The following is a 23549-nucleotide window of genomic DNA, read 5'->3' as shown; positions in this document are numbered from 1 at the left end:
ACATCTGGGGCCCAGAAGATACATGAGTTGTGCATTATAGTTGTCAGTGTAACAGTATACAATTTTATGACCAATATAGCAATTGTGAAAAACCACATTATCTACACAGGAAGTGAGTGGGCGTCCATTTGATGGAACATAAGAACTCAAGGCTTACTTCATAAACTGACAACAGCTGTATGTTGACCTAAAGTAAGGCCGAATATACAGTATCACATAGGTTACATGGCTGCCTCTAGATCTCTAAGACTTTAAGTTAAGTGAATAAATACTGCATTGGTGCATCAATGCAAAACACTGCAATGCGAATTCAGTCCAATTTTAGCTGCTTTAAAAGTGCTATAAGGCATACTTTGGTAAGTGTTATGAAACATCTTTTGGATATCATCTACTCTTGTGGGGGTATAAGAAGAGATGACACAGTTTCAAACACAAGAGAACTAACTTTAATTATTAAGCCAAAACTTGGAAGAAGAAAAAAAAACAAAAGATACTGAGCCCATCACACTAATAAGACAGCTGTGGGTACAATGAAAGCAAAATGAAGACGCTGTGGTGCTGCAAAGAAAAGCTTTCACTTCTTTATATGTCTATTTCTTTTCATTGTGGATAATTCAATCAGAAACACTGAGTTGGAGAATTTAACCATTAAAAGTTCAAGTTAGTATGAACATTTGTGATTAGTCTAAATCAGGGGTTTCTTTTTGGGGCCTTTCGGAGAAAATATTCCAAGGACCCCTCATAATCGTAACACCGATTAAGCATATTGCTTACTACCATTTGTACTCTTTGATGCCATTGGAACTATCTGTATTCTAAAACTTTTCAACCTAAATACTTCAGACATGTTTAATAGTGAGAAACAGAAACACATTTCAACTTGATTAATACCACTTTGTTTTGCCCTGATATTGCGGGTGCTTTGTAATCAGATGTCGCTTTAGCTTGGCTGGCTTCATGGCTTCGTTCGCTATTTGCGAAGATTATTCGCCGTAAAAAGTTAAACTATCCTCAACTTTTAGTTTGGCCGCACTTCGCCGCTGCTCGGGTGTGTTTTAGACGTTTCTTTGGTAGAAAAATATCGCTTTTTTATGCATGGATTGAGAATATATCTGAGCAAGTTGTGATGTCTCATGATGATAGTTTTGACCTTGGATCCGATACTACCTGAGCTTTCTGTCTTCTCCCAGTGATACTCTCTCTCTCGTCATTCTGTGCCAACAGGCAGAGATGTTTAGGCAGTCCAGTCAGGCTATTCTCGTAAAAAACGAGCATGACTCTGCTTGTTTCACCATGTCTAATTGATCATTACATTAAGAGTTAGCTGACATGCACAAGGCTGTCATTTACAAAGTCGGAGAGAGGTGCACCTTGTGACTTCCTGGAAGCTTTTTCTCCCCGGAGAGAAGAATAATTTGCACAATCGATTTTGTCTTCAGAGTGATTTAACCTGGAGGCGATGTACAGCACACTAACAGCCATTTCCTGGTTCCAAAATGATGGAAATGTCAGCTGTTAATAACAGCAAGATGGATTTTTTTTTCATTGTCAGGACATACAGTAACTGACTGGAGACTACTGTGTTCTTTTGACATAAGATTGTGTATTTGATAAGATTCTTTTACATCTGACTTTTAACTGAGAGACATTTCAACTGAAATGAAATCAAAATTCAAAGGTAGAGACATTTATTATTCAGTCTTCTCTGTAATTGTATTTTTGTCTGGGGGTAAAAGTTCCTTAAATGGCACATTAGAGCTCTACATTGTTACCAAGAATGATATATGTATTACACAATGTCAAATAGAGACACAACAGGAAATGAAAGAGAGAAAGATTCAACAAATGTCCCCTGCCTCGACTCGAACTGGGGACGTCATGGTTCATTGTTGGTGTGTCATCCCCTAAGAACACTAGTGAGCTTGCTCTATGGGCCCACAGATACGGAAGATCTGGGTAATTTTATACCCAGAAGTCAAACTTTTTTGGATTCATGCGCCACTGAGCAACTTGAACGGATTTGGAATGATTCATTTTTTTTCATAGGAATGAATTATTTATGATGCTGTATCTTGAATTTTACGTTGTCAAAAATGTCTGTCTGACACTTTACATGTCCTGTTGCCCCAACAGTAAACTATAGACTACACATCAGACCGGCACATACGGGTACTTCGCAAAAAGTCAAGGCCATGCCCCCTTTTGGGGGATAGAAAACCGAAGATCCCACAGGCCTCAATGCAATTTGATGTGTGTGGAAGTTCGTGTGCATTCATCTCTCAAACGGTTGTTTTATACACATGTCTAATAATTATTTTGTGATCTTGCCTGAACCTGAGTGTTCGCGATACCTTAATAAATTAAGGTTGATCGCCGTCATGTCCCTTCAGTCTTCCCCCGTCCAACACAGTGGCCGGATATTGCTTATCCAGACATCTATAGAGAGCCTAAAGCAAGCCTTGCTAAACTGATAATCATGACACCAAACCATCTGAGAAGTAATACGTAGAGACATTTTGGTTTCACACAGATGGAAAACAAATGTGGATAGGCTTTTGCTGACTTTGTCAAATGCAAATGCGTCATACTAACATTAGCTCTTCACTCAAGTGTAGCAGAGGAGGTACCGTGAATGGATGACAAGTAAATTATACTACATAGTTTAGGATTTGGCTACATGGGTTGTGTTAAAATTAGTTCAAACCAAATACATGCAATTTGTTTAAACTTGTGTGGCATTCCTAGTATTTATGGCAGTCTCCCTATTTGGCCTTCTGAATTGCATGTGTATTTGCATTTAAACAAGCCTGATGTAGCATTGACGAAATGTGCTCTTCCGCTCTTCCACTTGCAGAAAATGTTGATATCAAGAAGTTGCAAGAATGTTAAATAAAAAACTTTAAAAAAAATAATAAAATATAGTTAGAAAAGTTTCCTCATTTTGATAAGGGAAACATCTGATTAAAAATAAGTTTTTAAAAAAGTCAATCGGTCCGAGCAAGTCTACAGTTTTAATAATTGATGCTACACACACTACTCAAAAAGTATCAAGGTTACATACCCAGCTCTAGCTAAATCAATATTTTTCCAACACTCCAAGCTCTAAATTTGTAACTGCATTTGATATTTCTGCCATAATTGTATTATTAATCATATCCTCCTGTACTGATATCACTAAACTCTATTACATAAAGCCAGTGGGTATCTACTCTCTATTGTGTGTGAACACTGGTAGCAATGTGGGGATGCCCCTGAACCAAAACAATGGCCTGACTAGAACAGCAGATAAATTCAATCTTTCTACACAGAAATAATCCTTTTACAGCAGAACCAGGACACCTGAAGGCGGTCAGGAAATTTAGTGGGTCAACCACTTTAGACAGAAAAAAAAGAGGGAGCGAGACAGACCGACAGACAGAGACGGGGAGTTAATAAGTGGCCGTGTCGAGGCCAAGCCGTCATGGGCTGATATAAAAGAGGTTGTGGCTTCCCTGAGGGAGTGTGTTCTAGGCCAACGCTGGCCTGCCTGGGGGCCTATCATCATCTGCTGTGTCCATTCAGCAAACCACAGCACACTTCCCCTGACATACACACTCGCAAACACTTACACATACACGCACACACTCTTGACGTGTGACATCTGTCTGAGTGAAAGGGGTGGAAAGACTCCCAGGGTTAAGTGTATGTGTTGAGAACTGCTGTGAGATTTCCCCCAGACTTCAAACAATAAGGACAAAAATAGGTTTAGCTACTTTCACTAATTGATTTGACACAATACTGATCCTACCATGGACAGTTTATGGAAGCTTTTCTATTTGCTGTTCTGAGCAGCCGGTGTCAGAGGTCGTTCCTTGGAAAATCTTCTGGTGCACAGGAAGTGATGTCATTTTTTTTTAAACGTTTGCAGTTTGTTCAGAATAAGAAGTATAGAGTGCTACATATGAGTCCTAAAACACGGATATGAGTTAGCATTTTAGCACTTCCGGTTCCCTCGTCTGGAAGGCAATGGGTTTTTTGAATGGGTTTATATTTCAGATGGCTGAAATAAGGTCAGTGGTTAACACAAGCTGAAGAGATTTTACTGTATTGTTCTACGACATAAAATACATAAATAAAAACCCCACTACTGAATTTTGAAGCCTTTATGTGTCTTAAAAAGGCGGTTGCTAACAAGCGGCTAAATGAGACTACTTAACGTCATCACGCCGACTCGTCCGCTTTTACAGCCTCGTTGTGTTTATACTCACGCTCATGTGACCGTGGTGTCGTTCGTTTATAGCCTTACGTTAGCTTTTTACTTCTGGCGATTGCATTCGTGCTTCAAAAATCCTAAAGGTGGTGTTCATTTGTGAAGATTATCTCGCTGAACAAAACGTGTAAGTATCATAAATGTTTGGACTGAAAACGCTTATATTTATAATATTTTATTGTTCAACAGAGGCCATTTCGGTATAATATAACAATAGAATAGAAATTATTTTGTTTTACATTTGTACAGCACTTTTTAGGCGGACGTTTTACTGGCGTCCGGTAGTCGCCTTCAGTCCAAAATGGCGGAAGCGTAGCTCTGCTGCTGGGCGCTGATGTTGCAGTGGAGCAAACAATTGACTTTCACTTTTTGCCAATACACGTTCTTTGGTTTGGTTTGTCCGTTCTGGGCTACTGTAGAAACATGGCGGTGTAACATGGCGGACTCTGTGAAGAGGATCCGCCCCCTATGTAGATATAAACAGCTCATTCTAAGGTAACAAAACACAACGATTCTTATCACGTGATTAAACACTAATGAAAACATACTTGTTAATATTATATTCCATTTCTGACAATAGATCCCCCTGATTGTTACGCAATGTTCCTTTAAAACAGCCACTGTGCAAGCAGTAAACGTTAGCAAGTTAGTTAACAACTGACATCTTTTAAAAACAAAATTGCATGCAGTCTATGTTTGTACGTTACAAACACTATCCAATAGTAGGCTATTGCAGCTGCTACATTATTATTATTATGTGCTGCCCCCCTCATGTTCCACTCCACTGACTCAGTGCCCATTCAATCAGTAACATATAATCAGAGCCAGAATCTACTGTGTACAGTATAGTGATTCACAAGGGACAGCACTGACACCATAGACCCCTAGCCCATAGCTAGCTGTGGCTGGCATGACTAGTGCTCTTAAAGCTACAGTAGGCCGGTTGGAGCAAATACGATTAAAAAAAAAGTTATTTTTATAAAACACTATACCACTATACCCTGACAGTACTGCATAAGACAGGTAATGTGGACAAAAATCATGTGCCTCTGTGTCCTCTGGTGTCCTCCGGTGCTCCTAATAGCATCTGCAAGATTTCACAGACCGGAGGAAAACAACCAATCAGAGCTGAGCTGGAGCCTTGCCGTCTCTGAGTAGCTGTCAATCACTTGCAAACTCCGATCAAGCGGTCAAACTAGGCAACGCTGATCAAATATAAATCAATATTCTGTTACTCTAATGTTTATTTCTCTCCTCAAATGTTTTCAGAAACATCTTGTAGTGTACTGTTTAGCTGTAACATGAGAAAGCATGTGACCCGGCAGCCATGTTGAGATCAGTTGAGGAATTACCAAGCACCGCCCACCCGCCGGAGCAAACATTCTCATTTTACAGCAAAACAGTACACTACAAGATGTTTCTGAAAACATCTGATGAGAGAAATAGGCATTACAGTAACAGAATATTGATTCATATTTGATCAGCGCTGCCTAGTTTGACCGGCGGGTGATTGACAGCTGTCTCCACTGAATGAACAGCCAATAGGAACGCTCTCTCTCTCTGAAATGACCTGTGATTGGCCAAAGTCTTCCGTCATGGGCTAGATTTTGTAAGGCCTGAAAACAGAGCCATGAGGAGGTGCAGAAGTTTTTCCTCAGCATGCTTGAATGACAATATGCTGAAAGGTTATTATGGATTTTTTTTTCCCCCAATGATGCCAAACATATTCTGCCTACTGCCGCTTTAAGCTAATATGTTTTTAGCATATTTGTCTTCCTCTAATTGATAAGCAACACATGCAAATGATAAATCCTCCCAGTATTAATTATTAGTAGCCTAGCTGTGTGTGTGTAAACTGCTGCTTTCCTGGCTGGTTGGTATATACAGTATACAGTAGTGTTGTGTTTACAGTGAGAGCCTGTAGCCGACAGGACGGAAGTGAACTCACTGATCTGGCCAAGTCAAAGACAGTCCCTCCATTCAGTAACAGCAGAGGACACAGGGTGAACCGTATGACACACACACACACACACACAGTCATGACTTCATGACTCCTGACTCCAGTTTTCTGAATAGTTTGACAGCTCCTCAAGAATATCACTGAAACATGGTAGATTTACTAAACGAAAACTGACAAAAACTAAAAGTAAGAAAAGAAGATTCAATGATGGAGCTTCAATTTAAACTAAAAGGCAAAGAGTGAAAAAAAGGAAAATATAGTTTGTTTTAAGTTAAGCTAATTAGTTTGTTTTAAGTTAAGCTAATTAGTTTGTTTTAAGTTAAGCTAATTAGTTTGTTTTAAGTTAAGCTAATTAGTTTGTTTTAAGTTGAGCTAATTGATGCAAACTTCTGTTAACTTTTATGTTGCCAACACTTAATTCTGTCTCTCTCCACTAAATGAGCTCTATTCAGTTATTACACCCGACATTATTCTACTGTTTTTATGTATTTAACTCTGCTGTATCATACTTTATTCTATAGTATATATCCTACTCTTCAGCTGTGTGTTGTAAACGGTGAACACCAGCTAGCTGAGCTCAGTGAGAACCGAGTGATGCTGCGTCTGACCGGTCCGCTATAACATCACAACACAACACCATTACTCTCTGCTCTCACACCGGCCATGTGTCCCCGTCTGGTCCTCCAGACATGAACAATCCTCCAGCCAACACTCACTCACTCACACGGTGTGTGTTTGTCTCGGTCCCGGCTACTTACGCCCTCGGTCTGGGGAAGCCCATGGATAACAGCACGTCCAGGCTGGAGCCACATTTCACTGAACCCGGCCGGTTCTGCCGGAGCCTCCGCGGGAGGATTTTACTGTAGAGGTCCTCTTTAGCAGCCATGGTCCACCTAGTCAGTCCGCTACACGAGCCCGATATACAGTCCACCACCACCACCACCAGACCTCCAGCTAGTCCATGAGCTTCGGCCGGCTCCGCATGAGTGGAGAGAGGTGGAGGCAACTAGCGGAGCTGCGAGCAGCGCTGAGCGGCCACAGAGAGCCAGAGCCCCGCTACTCCGCCCACTGGAGGAAGCAGCGAATTAGATCTGCTCACTGAACACACTACTACAGTACAGTATACTGGCACTATGCACGCTATGATACATCACTATATAGGGGGAAAAGAGGGGGAATTACATGATATTTCAATTAGTTTGACATGGAACACTGCCTGGTTATATCATTCAAGAAAATAGAAAAAAATCTATTTAAAATATTATTGAAAAAACATCTCCTTGCTGAACAGCTCTCTGTGTCTGCTGATATTTAGCTAACATCAAATCATAAAAGGTTTAATGTTGGATAAATACAAAAACATTTATGGTAAAAGAAGTTGTTGCTTGTTCTGTTTCTGTATGTTTTTGTATATTGACATAATATGCTATGATCCAACCACTAATGAATCATATTTACCTCTGTACTCTGTGAATAGTATTAACTTGAACCTAGGTCCTGTGTTGTGTGTTGGGTTGTGTCTTGAATATTGTGTTTTGTTGCTGTTGCTTTTGATGTTGTGGTCATGGTTGGTGACAATTGTAATGTGATTGTTTACTGAAATGTAGCTTAACAGTTAAAAGTGATTTCAGTGGACTCCAGGAAGAATAGCTGGGCTTCAGCCACAGCTAATGGAGATCCGATAAAAGATAAAGATAAAGATAAAGTTTGAATTATGGTATATCCATTGTGTATGTATGTAATATCATTATTACTACTCAGGTGTAATTCATACTGTGCAATATTTTCAGGTGGAATTTCATTTCATTCTCACTGTGCAATATCATTTTCCACTTGTGCAATTTTGTTAATAGTCTGTTTATTGTCAATACTGTATATACTGCTCCTATTTTTATACTTCCTTCTATTTAAATGGTCATATTTTGTTACACTTTGTTTAGCTCTTTTTTTTTACTGTGTTAGCTGATGCATCTCATTTTCTGCACTATCACCTTTTGCTGCTGTACACTGCACATTTCCCTACTGTGGGACTAATAAAGGAATATCTTATCTTATCTTATAATATGGGTTAAACAGTAGTTAAATGATGCTTCTTTTAAAAAAAAAAATGACTATTAACTATGCACAGTACACCTATACATCACAAAACACAGAGCTATAACAGTTGCTTTTAATTTGAGTATAAAAATTACATTAATTATACAAATATAATGTTTATATACAACTGATGTATCACATATAGAAAAATAATTACATAATTTGTACATTGTTGTGATTGCTAAAATTGACACAACCTTAAAAAATGACCATTTTTCTCAAATAATCTGCGACAAAACTTCGAAATATGCAGATTCAGTCATTTTCTAGGGACAAAATGAAAGTGAAGCAATACCTGATGTTTGATGAAATATCATTTGATCAATCTGATAACACAAAACTATCACAGAAAAGTAAAGCTGATTATTTTTTTTCTCATATAATTTCATGCAGCTGATCATGATCTTTTGCTGTCCGTTGTAATAATGAGTCCTCTATGAAATGACATTGGGCCTCACTGAGGAGCCACGCTGTGCCGTATCCAACCGATGGCCCTGAGTTGGCCTTGAGCGGTGGCCCGACTTGAGTCGTGGGGGGAGATGTGAGGTCAATGTTGGCCGCCGACTGTGCTGGCAGATGGGTTGTATGGTGTGATGACACAGAAGACACAGCCTGCCTCCTGGAAAGCTTGCCTCATCTCCACCTAGTGGGCCAAACACAGACTGCATGAGACAGCAGGGCATGGATCAGGTTCACAAACACGGTACATCCTACCTCAGAGTTTACAACCCAGAGAACAAGTTAATCGCTGATATAGCCATGATCTCAAGACTGAGAGAAATAAATAAATAAGCAAAGATGTTGGTGGTCTGTGATGATAAGATTAAAAGGTATTATCTATCTGTTTTGAATTCTGCAAAAATGTTACAGGTATGGATGCAGAAAACGGAACAGAAAACAACTTTTGTTTTCAAGTAGGGCTGTCAATCGATTAAAATATTTAATCGCGATCCATCACATGATTATCCATAGTTAATCGCAAATTAATTCCACATTTTGTATCTGTTCAAAATGTACCTTGACTACGCAGCCCCCCTAGAAGCCTAGGAGAAACATTTTATTAATTCGTGCCCTCGAGTTAGTAACTCGACAAAACTGACATGGCTATTTTCAAAGGGGTCCCTTGAACTCTGACCTCAAGATATGTGAATGGAAATGGGTTCTATGGGTACGAGTCTCCCCTTTACAGACATGCCCACTTTATGATACTCACATGCAGTTTGGGGCAAGTCATAGTCAAGTCAGCACACTGACACACTGACAGCTGTTGTTGCCTGTTGGGCTGCAGTTTGCCATGTCATGATTTGAGCATATTTTGTATTGCTAAATGCAGTACCTGTGAGGGTTTCTGGACAATATCTGTCATTGTTTTGTGTTGTTAATTGATTTCCAATAATGAATATTACCATACATTTGCATAGAGCAGTATATTTGCCCATTCCCATGTTGATAAGAGTATTAAATACTTCACAAATCTCCCTTTAAGGTACATTTTGACAATTTGCGATTAATCATGATTAACTATAGACAATCATGCGATCAATCACTATATATATATATATATATATATATATATATATATACATACATTATACTGTATATATAGATATATATACACATTATGTTTGTTGTATGTTTTTTTATAGAACATTTTACTCGAATGAAGTCAATTTTGAAATCCAGCAGATCACTAATATCTGAGGTAAGTAAGACACGGGAATGTCAACATGAACACGAAGCTCCAATCCCATGGCCTCAGACGGGCATGGATAAGAAATGCCAGCTCAAGACAACAACTTCCACGTAGTGCAGTCTTACCAGTCTTGCTTCATCCAGACACAGTCCCACCACGGCCCCCCCACTGCCTGGTAACTTCACCGCCGAGCCAAACTGCAAGAAGCAGCAGAAACTTTATGAATGCATAAACAGGAAAAAAAAAGCACTCCTGCAGGCGAACATAGATGGAGAGAAAAGAGTGAAAAGTGTTGAATAAAACATGCTCTGCCTTTAGCAGGTAGTGGAACTCTTAAGTACCTACCTGCCTCGCCAGCTGAACCATCTTGACATTCCCAGGACCCAGACAGTCGTCAGTGTAGACAGACCTGTGGGATAGGTTGTTATTTTAGCTGGGAGTGTAACTGTAATGCGAGTGCCTCACATCAAAATATACTGTTTACCTCCGCAGCTCAAAGTTCTGGTCCATCAGTTGTGCCAGACGCCTCCAGTCCTTGTCCTGTAGGGCCGTCCTGAAGGGAGAAGGTTTTCAGTTAGTGCTCAAACTTTCACCTCTAATGTTCTGAACTTCTGAACTGCCACAGCAAAGACAAAAACTTTTTACATATTTTTTTAGCAGAGTTGCAGAACATACACACTTTGCATGGTGTGTGTGTGTGTGTGTGTGTGTGTGTGTGTGTGTGTGTGTGTGTGCGTGTGTGTGTGATAGGGCTGAATGATTTAGAAAAAATATCTAATTGTGATTATTTTGACTGATATTGCGATATGATTAGCAGTTTTTGTCTTTTTTGTATTTTTACATCACTATTCTCATTTTCATTGAAAAACACAGACTATGCATTTTTAAATCCACAAGTATTTCCTTAAAGGTACAGTATGTAGGATTTGGCGACATCTGGTGGTGTGGTTGCAGATTGGAACAAACTGAGTACCCCTCTGCTCACTACTCCCTTTCCAAGACTGTCGTAACGCGAGCCGCCGAGTGCAAAAAACTGTAGCAACGCCGTTCACCTCGCTCCGAGGCCATCCTTACCGTAATAACACTACTTTAGAGAGCAACAGAAGTCAGACGGTGGCTGGCGGTACCACGGTTTTGCACTCTGCGGCTCACGTTACTGCAGTTTCACAAGCGCGTCGGAGAACTACGGTGGCCTTCAGGTTACGTAGGAACACAAAAGGCTCTCTCTAGAGCCAGTGTTTGGTTTGTCCGTTCTGGGTTACTGTAGAAACATGGCAGAGCAACATGGTGGACCCCCTCCCTGTGTAGATATGAAGGGCTCATTCTAAGCCAACGAAAACACAACAATTCTTAATTTTAGGTGATTATGCACTAATGAAACATAGTTATGAATATTATTCTCCATTTCTGCTAATTGATCCCCTGAAATGTTTTACACTGCTCCTTTAAAATGATCATGGTGTGATTTTTTTGCGTGATCTGTAGCAAACAAAGATGTTTTCTTAAGTCTGTAAAATATGATATGTAGACCAGGACATCTCCGCAGCATGACATTATTTAATTTACAACGGTATTTTGAAAAACATTTCACCTTTAACAAATATTGCGCCTCCTGTGATTTGAAAATTGGCAGTAGGCCATGATGCGATTTCAATAAACGTTTGATTAATTGTGCAGCCCTAGTGTGTGTGTGGTATTTCTTGGAACTCACAGTGCATAAACATTTCACACAACATGTCAGAGAGCTCAAAGACAATTTGAGACTGTTGTACAAAGGCTAGAGATAATTAATCCCATGGTAATTTATGTCCAGCTTTTGCCCTGACATATGTTTGACAAAACATCCACTGCTATCTACTGCATAAATACTTGATCAACAATCCAACCCAACCAACCTACCTCGCTTGATCAGTGAGCTCAGCAAAAGACTTCATGGCCTCGACTACCAGAGACTCCCCTGTGGAAAGACAGAGCAGCATGAAAGTAGTGTGATTCCATTTTTTTATAAAGAACAGAAAGATGGGAATACGCACATGGACTAGCATGTTAAAAAACAGGACTAAAGAACTTTTTTTGTCTGTTTATAGAGCATTGAAATGTGTTGCTCTTCATATCAGCATCTTTCTGCCTATTAAAGCATACTTAGAAGCATACAATAGAATAGAAATCATTTTGTTTAACTTTTGTACGGCTCTTTGTAGGCGGGCGTTTTACTGGCATCCGGTAGTCGCTTTCAGTCCAAAATGGCGGAGGCGTAGCTCTGCTGCTGGGAGCTGATGTTGCAATGGAACGACCAATTGACTTTCACTTCTTAGCAATACACGTTCTTTGACGGAGCTACGGACGGGGCTTAGGTGTGTGTGATGCAACATGGAGGGGCAAAACAACAACGGCTAAAGAGGCTAGCGTAGCAATAGCATCAGTTATATCAGAACTGGAGAGTATTTCTTCATTGAAAGAAGAGCACAGAACGGCAATGAAGGCTTTTTTCTCGATGGAAAAGATGTTTTCGCTCTTCTCCAGACTGGCTTTGACAAGAGTGTGATTGACAGATGGTTCATCCAATCACCTGCCAAGTATTTTTTTGAAAGTATCTGCCCTTTTTCCAAACAGTTTCCAGTGTTGGCCACTCAGATGGTTCTGTGTAACAAAACATCTGGCGGGTCAGGTTATGGGGATGGTGGATGTCTGTACCAAATATATGGCTATCCAATAGTTAATATGGCAAATATCACCATCTCTTTTTCCTAATATCAGAATCAAAACCCGAGTGGTCAAACAGTAGAATACTTGTTTTATTTAGCAGGGATGTTTGACCTGAGGAATCAATAAAATGTTAAATATGAAGACTCACCACTTAGCCAGCGCTGTCTGATGTTGCTGTGGATGCGTCCGGAGTCACTGGGGTCGCTTAGGTAAGCCAGCCAGAACGGTGGGAGCCCACTCATGTCCATAGAAACATAGTTCCCTGAGAATAGGGAAACACACACACACACACACACATTAGGAAAGAAATGTATTTGTATCATCAACTTAGCATCTACAGACAGACGGCGACTTCAGTACCGTAGCCCTGCTCTTCCATGAGCTTCTTGCTGAAATCCATGTAGACTAAGCCTTCATAGACCTGTAAAGACAAAAGAATTCAAACAATTCATGCTACTGTAGGTATTAAATTAAAGAATAAGTGACATGTCGTGCCGTGGTGACAGAGTCCGGTACATTTGTGTGGAGCTGATTCTGTGACTGACCTGAACGACTCTGTCCTGCAGGCCAGCTGTAATGAAAAGTTCGTCAGTCTCCACGTTGAGGATGAAGTTGGCTCGGGTCGGCTTCGGGAGATCCTGGAGCGTAAAATAGGAATATATGAACAGGTAAAGACACAGTAGATACGTTTTATATCATTTTCACACTCATTTTAATTTGTTTTTCTGGCGGCGAGACGTTTTAATAACTGGTTGAGGCACATTTTTTTGATCAAGCGCGGCCCCGATCGACTTTACTGTCTTTCAGAGGATGTAGGTTCAGTTTTAGAGGTAGAGTGAAGGAACAGAAACATAAAACTATAAAATCTAAGGAATCCAATGGTACCAACCGTGTCATGCTAGCTTGTCGGGAAGGAAGCTAAATAAAATAAAAAATAAAATTTTGTCAAGGAAAAACTGGCATGGCCATTTTCAATGGCGTACCTTGACCTCTGACCTCAAGATATGTGAATCATAATGAGTTCTATGGGTACCCACGAGTCTCCCCTTTACAGACATGCCCACTTTATGATAATCACATGCAGTTCTCTAAACAGTCTTGGAATTGCATAAATTGGGTATGACTGTAAAGCTGAGACTCTTGTGGATCCAATGAGCCCAACTGTATTCATGTGTGATGATGTTAGTCCCCATAGTATCCATTTCATTGTAGTGAGACCATTTTCTGAAACTTGGACCTCACTGTATAAAATGACCTGTGGTGACCTCTAGGATAATCACAGCCTCATGAAACTTTACAGCCACAAACAAGAGACCTAAAGCATTCAGAGGATGGATGGCTTTCCTAGCTAGATGGACAATAAGGGGGTTTCTGAACAGTTTCCAGAACAGAAGTGCTCACCATCCAATCAACGAAAAATGCAATTCTTGCAGAAATCTCCAATTGTAAAAGGTTTTTGATTCCAAATCACAGCATGGCTTTTTCTATGGTGTTCCTCAAGGTCCTGGTGTCTTAATGTGGTATTTTGGAGGGATTATTGACAATTTCTTATCAATTCTCGAGTGGTAAAAAATGGTTAAATTTAGCACCAAATCTGTGTAACAAATAGTATCCAAACTAAGGATGGCTGCAACAACTTATGAGACATAATACAGCATGGGAATGGTCATCATATACTTCTATCATAATGTTCTAAGACCTTATACACTTACACAGTAGAACAACTTGACACAGAGTGCTGAGCTGTATCTCAAATTTATCTTCAGGTTCCCAGCTTTCAGATGATGTACACCACTTCTATGTGACAACTACTGCTGACCTGCTATCTCCCCCTAAACACCCCCTGTACCTCCCCTAAAAAAAAGACAAAAACAGGTCTATTGTGGGTCTCAAAGGGCTGAAAAGCCTTTGATAATCACACACAAATGTTAACGTGTTCTTCGGGAATAGCATGTTATGAACATGATTTGAAAAACGATGTTGCTTCGGCTTCCGCCAGGCTCTACAGGGCTGTTTTGGAAGGAGTGACAGACTGGTGGAAAAATCAAGATATAACTCTGATTGGCTTTGGTTACACCATGAGATGGGATAAATCCTTACATTGTCTGTGATGTTGTAGAATTTCATAAGACACTTCAGGGTAGCTGAGACGATGGCACTGTGAATAGAGAGGATCATAAACAAGTAAGTTATTAAATTCAAAGTGTGCCTTTAATTTGGCTTATACAAATAAAAAAACATCAACAGAACCATTTACCTGCTTCCAGCGAGGCCCTGCATTAAAACAGAGACAAATCATTTCATCATTACATCACATTTTCACATTATACATGGTGTGATTGTTGGGCTTTATTACTTAAGAGACCAGTATTTGAACGGATCCTCACCACTTGCCGAGGAATGTTGGTGTCGTACTTCAGTGTGAAGTTCTGCTTTGTCAAAGCAATACTGCAGTAAAGAAACACACACACAGCAGATATATTGAAGGAGCATTAACAGTGAAAGTGACTGTCCTTAACAGTGATGAAATGAAAACATCTTCCACTAAGAATATATAATAAAACCTGTTTCAATCAAATCTATTTGTATTTTCTAAAATCAAGTTTCATTTTTCTTAAATTGTAAATGCAGAAATGCACCTTAATTGGTGTTGTTTTAAACCTGAAATAACTGATTCTGTTGGACCACTTGGGGGCAGCGGAAACAAGTTGTGAACACAACATTGATATTCCATCACCTTTTACATTGATATGGTCTACTACTGAGCAAACAGCTGCTTATTTACACCTCCAGCAGTTACAGAATAACATTATCATTGATGTGGCGTTGTGTTTCTGTTGACCTGATTAAAGTAAGTCCTATATTTACTCCCTTTTAACTCTGTTTTTGGTGTCACATTCCCACTTCCTCAACCCGTTCACTGGCATTATCCAAAAACATCTTGGCCTTGTGTTATCTCAGATACTCATCTCACCCTTGTTTGGAGCAGAACTGGTAGAACTTCTTACAGGTGGCCTGCAGCAGCCGCAGACCTCCCAGGTACCTACAGTGGATGACCGACAGAACATCTTGAAGAAGCCTGAACGTGACTAAGTAAGTCAGTCGTGTCATTTTAGCTCATTTAACTTGTAACGCGTACACACCCTTCCTTCCTGCTGATACAGAACAGATCTTGCAAGCTTCCAAACTCTGTGGGGTCATTGAGCGGATGAGGGACTAAAACCTACAAAGACACAGAAACTCACATGACTTTTGCACGACAACATTCGTGACGCGACGTGTTTTTAGCGTACGAGTGTGTGAGTGTTACCAAAGTCTGGCTCTCCACTAGAGTGACCTCGGCCCAGAAGTTACAGATGGACATAGCGATGGTTTTCCCGTGGAAGCCATCTGAGGGGTTCCCCATTAATCCAACCCTGTGAGTCGTCATACATTTGTAAATCAGTTCTCACAGTGTCTGTCAGGTTGTGTTCCAACATTCTTATTGTGCGTTTAGCTGAAAGAAGAAATGTTGTTGTGTACTTCCTACTCCTACTGTACCAGTAGATCGTTTGCGACGTAAAGCCAAAGCTCACGATTTATGTGCTCACACTGTACGGTCCGATCGTCAGCCACGACCTGAGTGCTCACACTGTGCGTGCACAATTAAAAAAACTGGCTGTTGACAGTTATCAATGAAGATTGGTTTGAAAGCTCCCCCCTGTACACTTTCCGACGAAGCTGAAATTCGGTCCGACTCTAAAATGAGTCGTGCGGCTCAAAATTCAGGCCAGAAACGGGCTAAAATCAGTGCAGTGCCTGCCCGGCTTTAGGGAGGAGGAAGATTGAGGCTTTTGTTTGCCAGCTGGAAAAAAACACAATAATCTGAGAGTACTTTGTGTTTTCTTACCTGGCAAACGATCGGTATGTGATTGGTTTAGCAGGACTGTCTTGTTGCTTGGTGGAGTAGTGGGTGAGCCACTTGGTGTAGTCTGACAGACCCTGAGATGTCAAAAGGAAGCATGTTATTAGAAGAAAGAACATGGGAAATAATGTGTGCATCGATTTTGATCCTTTTTTTTACTGTCCGTCTGACAGTGTTACAGGAGAGTAATACTAAATCGATGGATTTCTCTTTTAAGTTATTTTCCTGTGTAAACTAAGTTTAGTGGTAATTTTCAGACCTTCATCTCTAGCTTTCTCCCTTATAATCTATGAATTTGAAGGCAATGCTGTGTGATAAAACCCCTAAGACATGGCTGATGAACTGAGGTAAAGGATACAAACCACTTGTCCAATGAGCTGGAAGCCGGTAGGAAGCTTCATCCCATTCACATCGAGTTGCTTCTCATTAACGAGCCACTCCTGAAGAGAAAGGAGCCATAAAAGCTACCGGTTATTACTTTTACTCATTCATTATTGTCATTTGTAAAGTAGGACTTATTATAATCTAAGTGAGTAAAACTTTTGATCTTAAGAGTTTTATGATAATGAAAAGCAAAGTCAAAGCATATAGTGCCACATATCTGTTTTGTAATCGTGTACAGATTAAAAGTAAATCACACGAGGGCAGCGGTTAGAATCAGTCTTCCCCATTGAACACAATGGTAGGTCTAATAATTATCTAAGAAGTTGCACAGCAGATCTAGTATCAGTAGTTGATTTAGTTTCGATTTAGAATGTTTGGACACCCTGAACTATTAGACTACTCGGTTGAAATTCATGGCCCTTTGGCCTCTCAAAAACAGTCCCTTTTGATAGCTCCTTCAATTTTAACAAACAAATTAGCTCTGTTGTAAAAAAACAGCTTTTTTTCAGGTAAGGCTTTTGGCTAAGGTAAAGGCCTATCTGTCTCCCGGGGATCTTGAGAGAGTTACCCATCCATTTATTACCTCTCGGTTAGACTACTGTAATTCTTTGTATGCGGGTTTACAACAGTCGTCTCTTCACTGGCTGCAGTTAGTACAGAATGCAGCGGATCGCCTTCTGACTGGAAAAAGAAAACGTGATCATGTATCACCAGTTCTGGCCTCCCTCCACTGGCTCCCTGTCCGTTTCCAGATTGAATTGCTTGTTTTTAAGGTTTTGAATGGGCTGGCACCACCTTATTTATCAGAACTATTGTACCTCCATACTCCGGTCAGAGCACTGAGGTCGACCAATCAGATGCTCCTGTATGTTCCCAGAGCTAGACTGAAAAACAGAGGCGACTGCGGTGGCCACCCCTAATCTCTGGAACAGCTTACCTGTTCATATTAAAACTGCTCAGACCATAGAATTATTTAAGTCGCTGCTGAAGACTCACCTCTTCTCGCTGGCGTTTGATAAAGTTTATTTTCTGTTGTGCTGCTACTCTTTCACTGCTGTTATGTGCACATTATGGTCATTGTTTTTGCTCTGTTCTTATTGTTGTTTAAGACTTGATTTTGGTCAACTGCGGTTGTTTTTAAACGGGTTATACAAATAAAGTTTGAATTGACTTGACTTGACTAGTTTGTAGAGGAAAATTCAGTTGAACTGTGTGAGGAGGTCACATTAACAAAAGGTACAGAAGGAAACAACTTCTGCTGAAATAGCTCTAACTGTATAAGCACTTACGAACCCAGAATCGTCCGAAAGACCGGTCCGTGGCTTGAGGCAGCAGGCTGATGAAGTCAGACAGGTAGGACAGTGTGTCTCTCTGGATGCAGTAAAACACCACGCTGGCCAGCCGGGACGCTGTCAGCCCTTCCTTTGGTTTCTCCAAGAAACGAGTTATCCTGAGTCAGAAAACTGCAATAGATTAAAAATCTAATCTGCAACATAGTGACATGATGAACAAAATGGATGTCAGTTAAGTTCTGAAACGCCACACACCAGTGTGTAACAATTAGGGTGATCTATTGGCAGAAACACTTACAGTATATCTACATAGGGAGTTGGTCCTCTCCACGGAGTCCGCTGTGTTGCACCGCCATGCTTCTACAGTAACCCAGAACGGCTTGGGCTGGTGTTGATAACGTTAATCGCTAGCACTTAAGCACTGGCTCTGCTCCAAATGACCTACGCTACTCTTATATCAACTGGCTCTAGAGGGCCATTTGTATTTTGGCGTTGGCCACCGTAACAATCCTACATGCTTGGCACACGGGAGAGGCTTCAGTTGGTTGCAATCTGCATATAACCCCCAGCCAATAACAGCACGCAGGGTGTGCAGCCCATTCGGGGTTGTCAAATACCGCCGCTCTGTCACGCCCCTCGACGTCTGATACCGAGACACAGGTCCCTCTTTAGCTCAGTCAAATTCAACGCGATAATAACGCGTTAATGCAAAATCGTCTTAACACCACTAATTTCTTTAACGCAGTCGCAATCTTTCGGAGGTTGTAGCGGGTTCAGTTTTAAAGCTAGAAGTGGCAGATAGTAGATAGTAGCTAGTGAAGATACTGGCATATGAAACTACAACTGACACTGACACACTGACAGCTGTTGTTGCCTGTTGGGCTGCAGTTTGCCATGTTATGATTTTAGCATATGTTTTATGTTAAATGCAGTACCTGTGAGGGTTTCTGGACAATATTTGTCATTGTTTTGTCTTGTCAATTAATTTCCAGTAATAAATATTTACATACATTCGCATAAAGCAGCATATTTGTCCACTTCCATGTTGATAAATGAATATTAAATAATTGACAAATCTCCCCTTAAGGTACATTATGAACAGATAAAAAATGTGTGATTAATTTGCGATTAATCGCGATTAAATATTTTAATCGTTTGACAGCCCTAAAAATAACGTTTTATTTCTCTGATTCGCTGCTTTGTTCTCACTAACGCCGCTCCCTCTCGTCATTCACTCTACAGTATAGCTCGCTCGATAAATGATGCTCTCTCTCTCAGCTCGCCGGCCAACTTTGACTGCTGTGAGTTTACAAACACCAACTGACAAATGTAACATATTATACCTTTAGTGCTGAGGTTACAGAAAGTGGTGCATTATGGGACTACAGGAAAAATAAAACTTCTTCTCACCTATGGTTGTCAGGGCATACCTCCACAATGCCCCTGGAGCTGCTTTTCTCACCTTCCTCCAGCTCGTAGTATATGATGAGCTCTCCAGGCTGCAGCACACACACACACACAAAGGGATGTTCTACTCTTGACTTCACCTCCACAAAAAAGATCTGACTTTGATAAATATCTTTTGCATACAATACATTGTATGTATGTTCACTAAAATGATTAAATTGTGGTAAATCACCTCTGACCTGAAGAAGCGGATAACTTGACCAATGTCAAAGTTCTGGTCTGCACACAGCATGTCTCCTGCAATCTGCTCACACAAAACGAAAATCCTCATTGTATGAAGGACATCCATTCAATTCTAGTAGAATAAAATCCAGTCGGCACAATGAAATGTATCTGAGCAGTTGTGTAAGTGGACATGCTCCATCATGAACCACAGATGATTCATCCATCGTACCACCATGATGTCGTCCTGCAGCTTACGGCTGCGTATGACCAGCTCCAGATCAGCCACGGCCCCGAGGCGGTCCTCCAACGTCGTGCTGCCGTCATTTACGACGTTTTCAACCGGGAAGTCGTTAGCTGTGGCCCAGCGCTCATAGTGCTTATACCTGGCCAGTGTAACAGAATAAGAATGGAGCAGGTCAGGAGCAGGACAAAAGCCATTTTTTTGCAATAACAAGACTCCTGAATCAACACCAATTAGGTCACGCAACAGTTAGAACTCACTTGTCTGCATTAGTGACCAGATACACTTCTGTGAACAACTGTCGCCTGGAGAGAAAAAAGAGATGCAATTAGAAGAAGTTAACCAGGGAATGTTTTAGAGTCAAAAGATATTTAGAAATTAGGCCTGTTCATGTTAGGGCCACTGTTACGCACATGTTCACCGTTTCCCACCAAAAGTCAAGGATCTTCTTTCCTCCGATGCCAGGAAGTAAAGCCTTCGGTACCCCAGCCAGGTGGCTGTATAAGCCTGTGTCATCATTCTGGGAGAGGAGAGGTGGAAAAGGACTCAAATACAGGCTACAAATCACCATACTACTAACACACTACACACCATGACAGTATTCGCAACATGCTGTTCTAGAACATGATGTTGGCTTTAGGCCTCACAGCGTTTGTGTGTTTGTGTGCCAACAATGTTGCTGATACTGTGATAAAAACACTGACTTGCTTGGCTATTCCCATAGTATTCAGTATGTGTGTTCCCAAGTTCAGCAATGGACCTCCACGCTGAGTGAAGGTGATTTCTTGTAGAATGTCTATGCACATTCAATATTACAAATCTTGATTAACCCTTTGAGACCCAGAATAGACCCGTTTTTGTCTTTTTTAGGGTGGTACATGGGTTCTTTAGGGGGAGATAGCAGGTCAACAGTAGATGTCAAATAGAAGTGGTGAACATCATCTGAAAGCTGAGAACCTGCAGATTAATTTGAAATTCAGCTCAACACTGTGTCCAGTTGTTCTAGTCCTAAATCCAAAATAAACATTAATTAATGAATTGATTAATTAATCAATCAAAATAAATTGTGATGGCAGTATATAATGGCCATTCCCATGCTCATTTTTATTATGTTTCACACGTTGTTGCCGCAATTTTGGGGTTGATACCATTTGTTACACAGATTGGTGCTAAATTAAACCAGATTTTAACACTCGAGAGTTGATATAAATGATCAATAATCCCTCCAAAATACCACATTAAGACACCAAGACCTTGAGGAACACCATAGAAAAATCCATGCTGTGATTTGGTATCAAAGACTTTTGACATTTGGAGATTTCTCGGTGACTGGATGGCGAGCATTTCTGTTCTGGGAACTACTCAGACACCTCCTTATTGTCAATCTACCTAAGCCATCCTTCCTCTGAATGCTCTAGGTCTCTAGTTTGTGGCTGTAAAGTTTCACGAGGCTGTGATTTTCCTAGAGGTCACCACAGGTCATTTTATACAGTGAGGTCAAGTTTAAAAAAATGGTCTCCCTACAATGAAATGGTTACTATGGGGACTAACATCATCACACATGTTTACAATTGCAAGACTGTTTAGGGACCTCAGTATGCAGAAATATTCAAACATTATTTTTTAGAATATGTGAAAATAATTTATACTGCATTCAACTGTATGGTTTCTGCCCCAAACTGCATGTGATTATCATAAAGTGTGCATGTCTGTAAAGGGGAGACTCGTGGGTACCCATAGAACCCATTTCCATTCACATATCTTGAGGTCAGAGGTCAAGGGACCCCTTTGAAAATGGCCATGCCAGTTTTTCCTTGCCAAATTTAGCTCTAAATTGAACCTGCTACAGCCTCTTAAAGACAGTAAAGTCAGAGGGTTAATATTCACGTGGAGTCTAGAAGTAGAATACGTATAGATGTTGCAATTAATGCTAAATGTTAAGCTACTGCGACATTATATAAACTCTCAACTCAAACTCAGGATCATAGGTGTTCCTAGACACACGTCCCCTTCTGACGTCACTTTGGAGAAAACAACGTCATGCCAACCTTAATGAAAGAAGCTAGCTCCATAGTGTTGTCTTTCTTCTTTGGTAAAAACATGTACTTGTTAAAATGCTTAAGGGCTGTCATGTCGACCATTACATTAGATAAATAATATATGTGAATAACATATATATAAATAAATATATAAATAAATATATATACTTAATATATATATAAATAAATATATATAATTAATATATATATATAAATAAATATATATAATTTATATATAAATAAATATATATATATATATATAAATATATATAATTGATAAATATAAATATATATAATTGATATATATATATAAATAAATATATAAATATATATAAATAAATATATATAATTAATATATATATATATATAAATAAATATATATAATTAATATATATATAAATAAATATATATATAAATAAATATATATAATTGATAAATATAAATATATATAATTGATATATATATATATATAAATAAATATATATATATATATATATATATATAAATAAATATATATTTATATATAAACCAATAAAAGGCATGAAATTTGACAAAACCTCAACTTTCAAGAAGTGCTCCCCTTCGAATTGCTCAAATGTAATTCCAGCACTGCTCGGTAGGGGGCGGTGAGCTAATGATAAAAATATAAAAAACGGTACTATTGTTGGGTCAGATGTAAGCCGAATGCATCAATGCATCCTCACGAGTCCATACATGTCTTAAACGGTGGTCTAACAGATATAAACGCTAGCCAACAAGCAGCCCAGCGTTGCAGTGCCTGACTCTGTAAGGTAGTCTGGTAGTAGCGTTAGTACTGTGAGGAGCAGCTCACCGCTACAGACCAGACGCGAACTTTGCACCGCTTCAAGTCATCTCCTTTCTGCTGCAACATTCACGCTAACGTTACTCACCTTAATCTGTGCCTCTAACACGGTGCCGTGGCCGGCTACCAGCAGTATACAGATCATTGCTGACACTTCACTTTGTCCTTATGTGTTCCTTCCTTTGAATAAATAACAACAGAGCAGAGCAGAGCAGAGGGTTGAGAAATATCTTCGGTCTCAGCGACAGCTTCTTCCAGCGTCAATGAAGTAATGAACTTCCGCAAAGACCCTTCAAAATAAAAGTAGTTCATCTTCATGCTACAGACAAGAAGACAGAGTATACACAATCCATACTCATAACCAGGGTCTGAAATTAACCTTTTTCCTCACCTGCCACTGTGGCAGGTCACTGAACATTTCTACCGGCCACTCATTTTCTTTGTCTGCCACTTCTGATATCTAGGTAGAACGCTTTAACATTGTAAACATTGAGTCAGTGGTACCAGACCGTAGAATTATGGAATATAT

General features: G+C 40.0%; 2 protein-coding genes across 3 annotated transcripts in view; both read right to left on the bottom strand.

Moving 5' to 3' along the window:
• Positions 1-7274, bottom strand: part of LOC119491142 (ubiquitin-associated and SH3 domain-containing protein B-like) — a 56359-nt gene extending 49085 nt beyond the window's left edge. For both annotated transcript variants that reach the window (XM_037774843.1, XM_037774844.1), the window contains exon 1: positions 6968-7274. In XM_037774843.1, the coding sequence (XP_037630771.1) occupies positions 6968-7095 (128 nt within the window). In that variant the 5' untranslated portion in view covers positions 7096-7274. The remainder of the gene's footprint in view (positions 1-6967) is intronic.
• Positions 7275-8365: 1091 nt separating this feature from the next.
• On the bottom strand, positions 8366-23321 carry LOC119491144 (glucuronokinase with putative uridyl pyrophosphorylase). Its single transcript, XM_037774845.1, has 23 exons — positions 23109-23321; positions 20572-20678; positions 20419-20463; positions 20147-20300; positions 19925-19996; positions 19696-19784; positions 18287-18443; positions 16972-17049; positions 16595-16686; positions 16016-16121; positions 15849-15928; positions 15680-15748; positions 15093-15153; positions 14963-14979; positions 14806-14863; positions 13251-13343; positions 13066-13126; positions 12854-12967; positions 11899-11956; positions 10484-10552; positions 10345-10408; positions 10125-10196; positions 8366-8949 (listed from the first exon to the last, which is right to left on the bottom strand). Exons 1-23 carry the CDS (start codon positions 23163-23165, stop codon positions 8854-8856), a joined length of 1869 nt encoding a protein of 622 aa, XP_037630773.1. The 5' UTR covers positions 23166-23321; the 3' UTR covers positions 8366-8853.
• Positions 23322-23549: the final 228 nt, after the last annotated feature.

The sequence above is a fragment of the Sebastes umbrosus genome, chromosome 7 (genome assembly GCF_015220745.1).
Source record: "Sebastes umbrosus isolate fSebUmb1 chromosome 7, fSebUmb1.pri, whole genome shotgun sequence".
Classification (NCBI taxonomy): Eukaryota; Metazoa; Chordata; class Actinopteri; order Perciformes; family Sebastidae; genus Sebastes; species Sebastes umbrosus.
This window is presented reverse-complemented; position numbering and strand designations above follow the sequence as displayed.

Coding starts and splice junctions, on each gene's coding strand:
- LOC119491144 (XM_037774845.1), bottom strand. CDS start 23,165: ATGATCTGTATACTGCTGGTAGCCGGCCACGGCACCGTGTTAGAGGCA. Junction 15,929..16,015: donor TAGTGGAGAGCCAGACTTTG/GTAACACTCACA, acceptor GTGTCTTTGTAG/GTTTTAGTCCCTCATCCGCT. Junction 10,197..10,344: donor TGGTTCAGCTGGCGAGGCAG/GTAGGTACTTAA, acceptor TGCTTCTTGCAG/TTTGGCTCGGCGGTGAAGTT.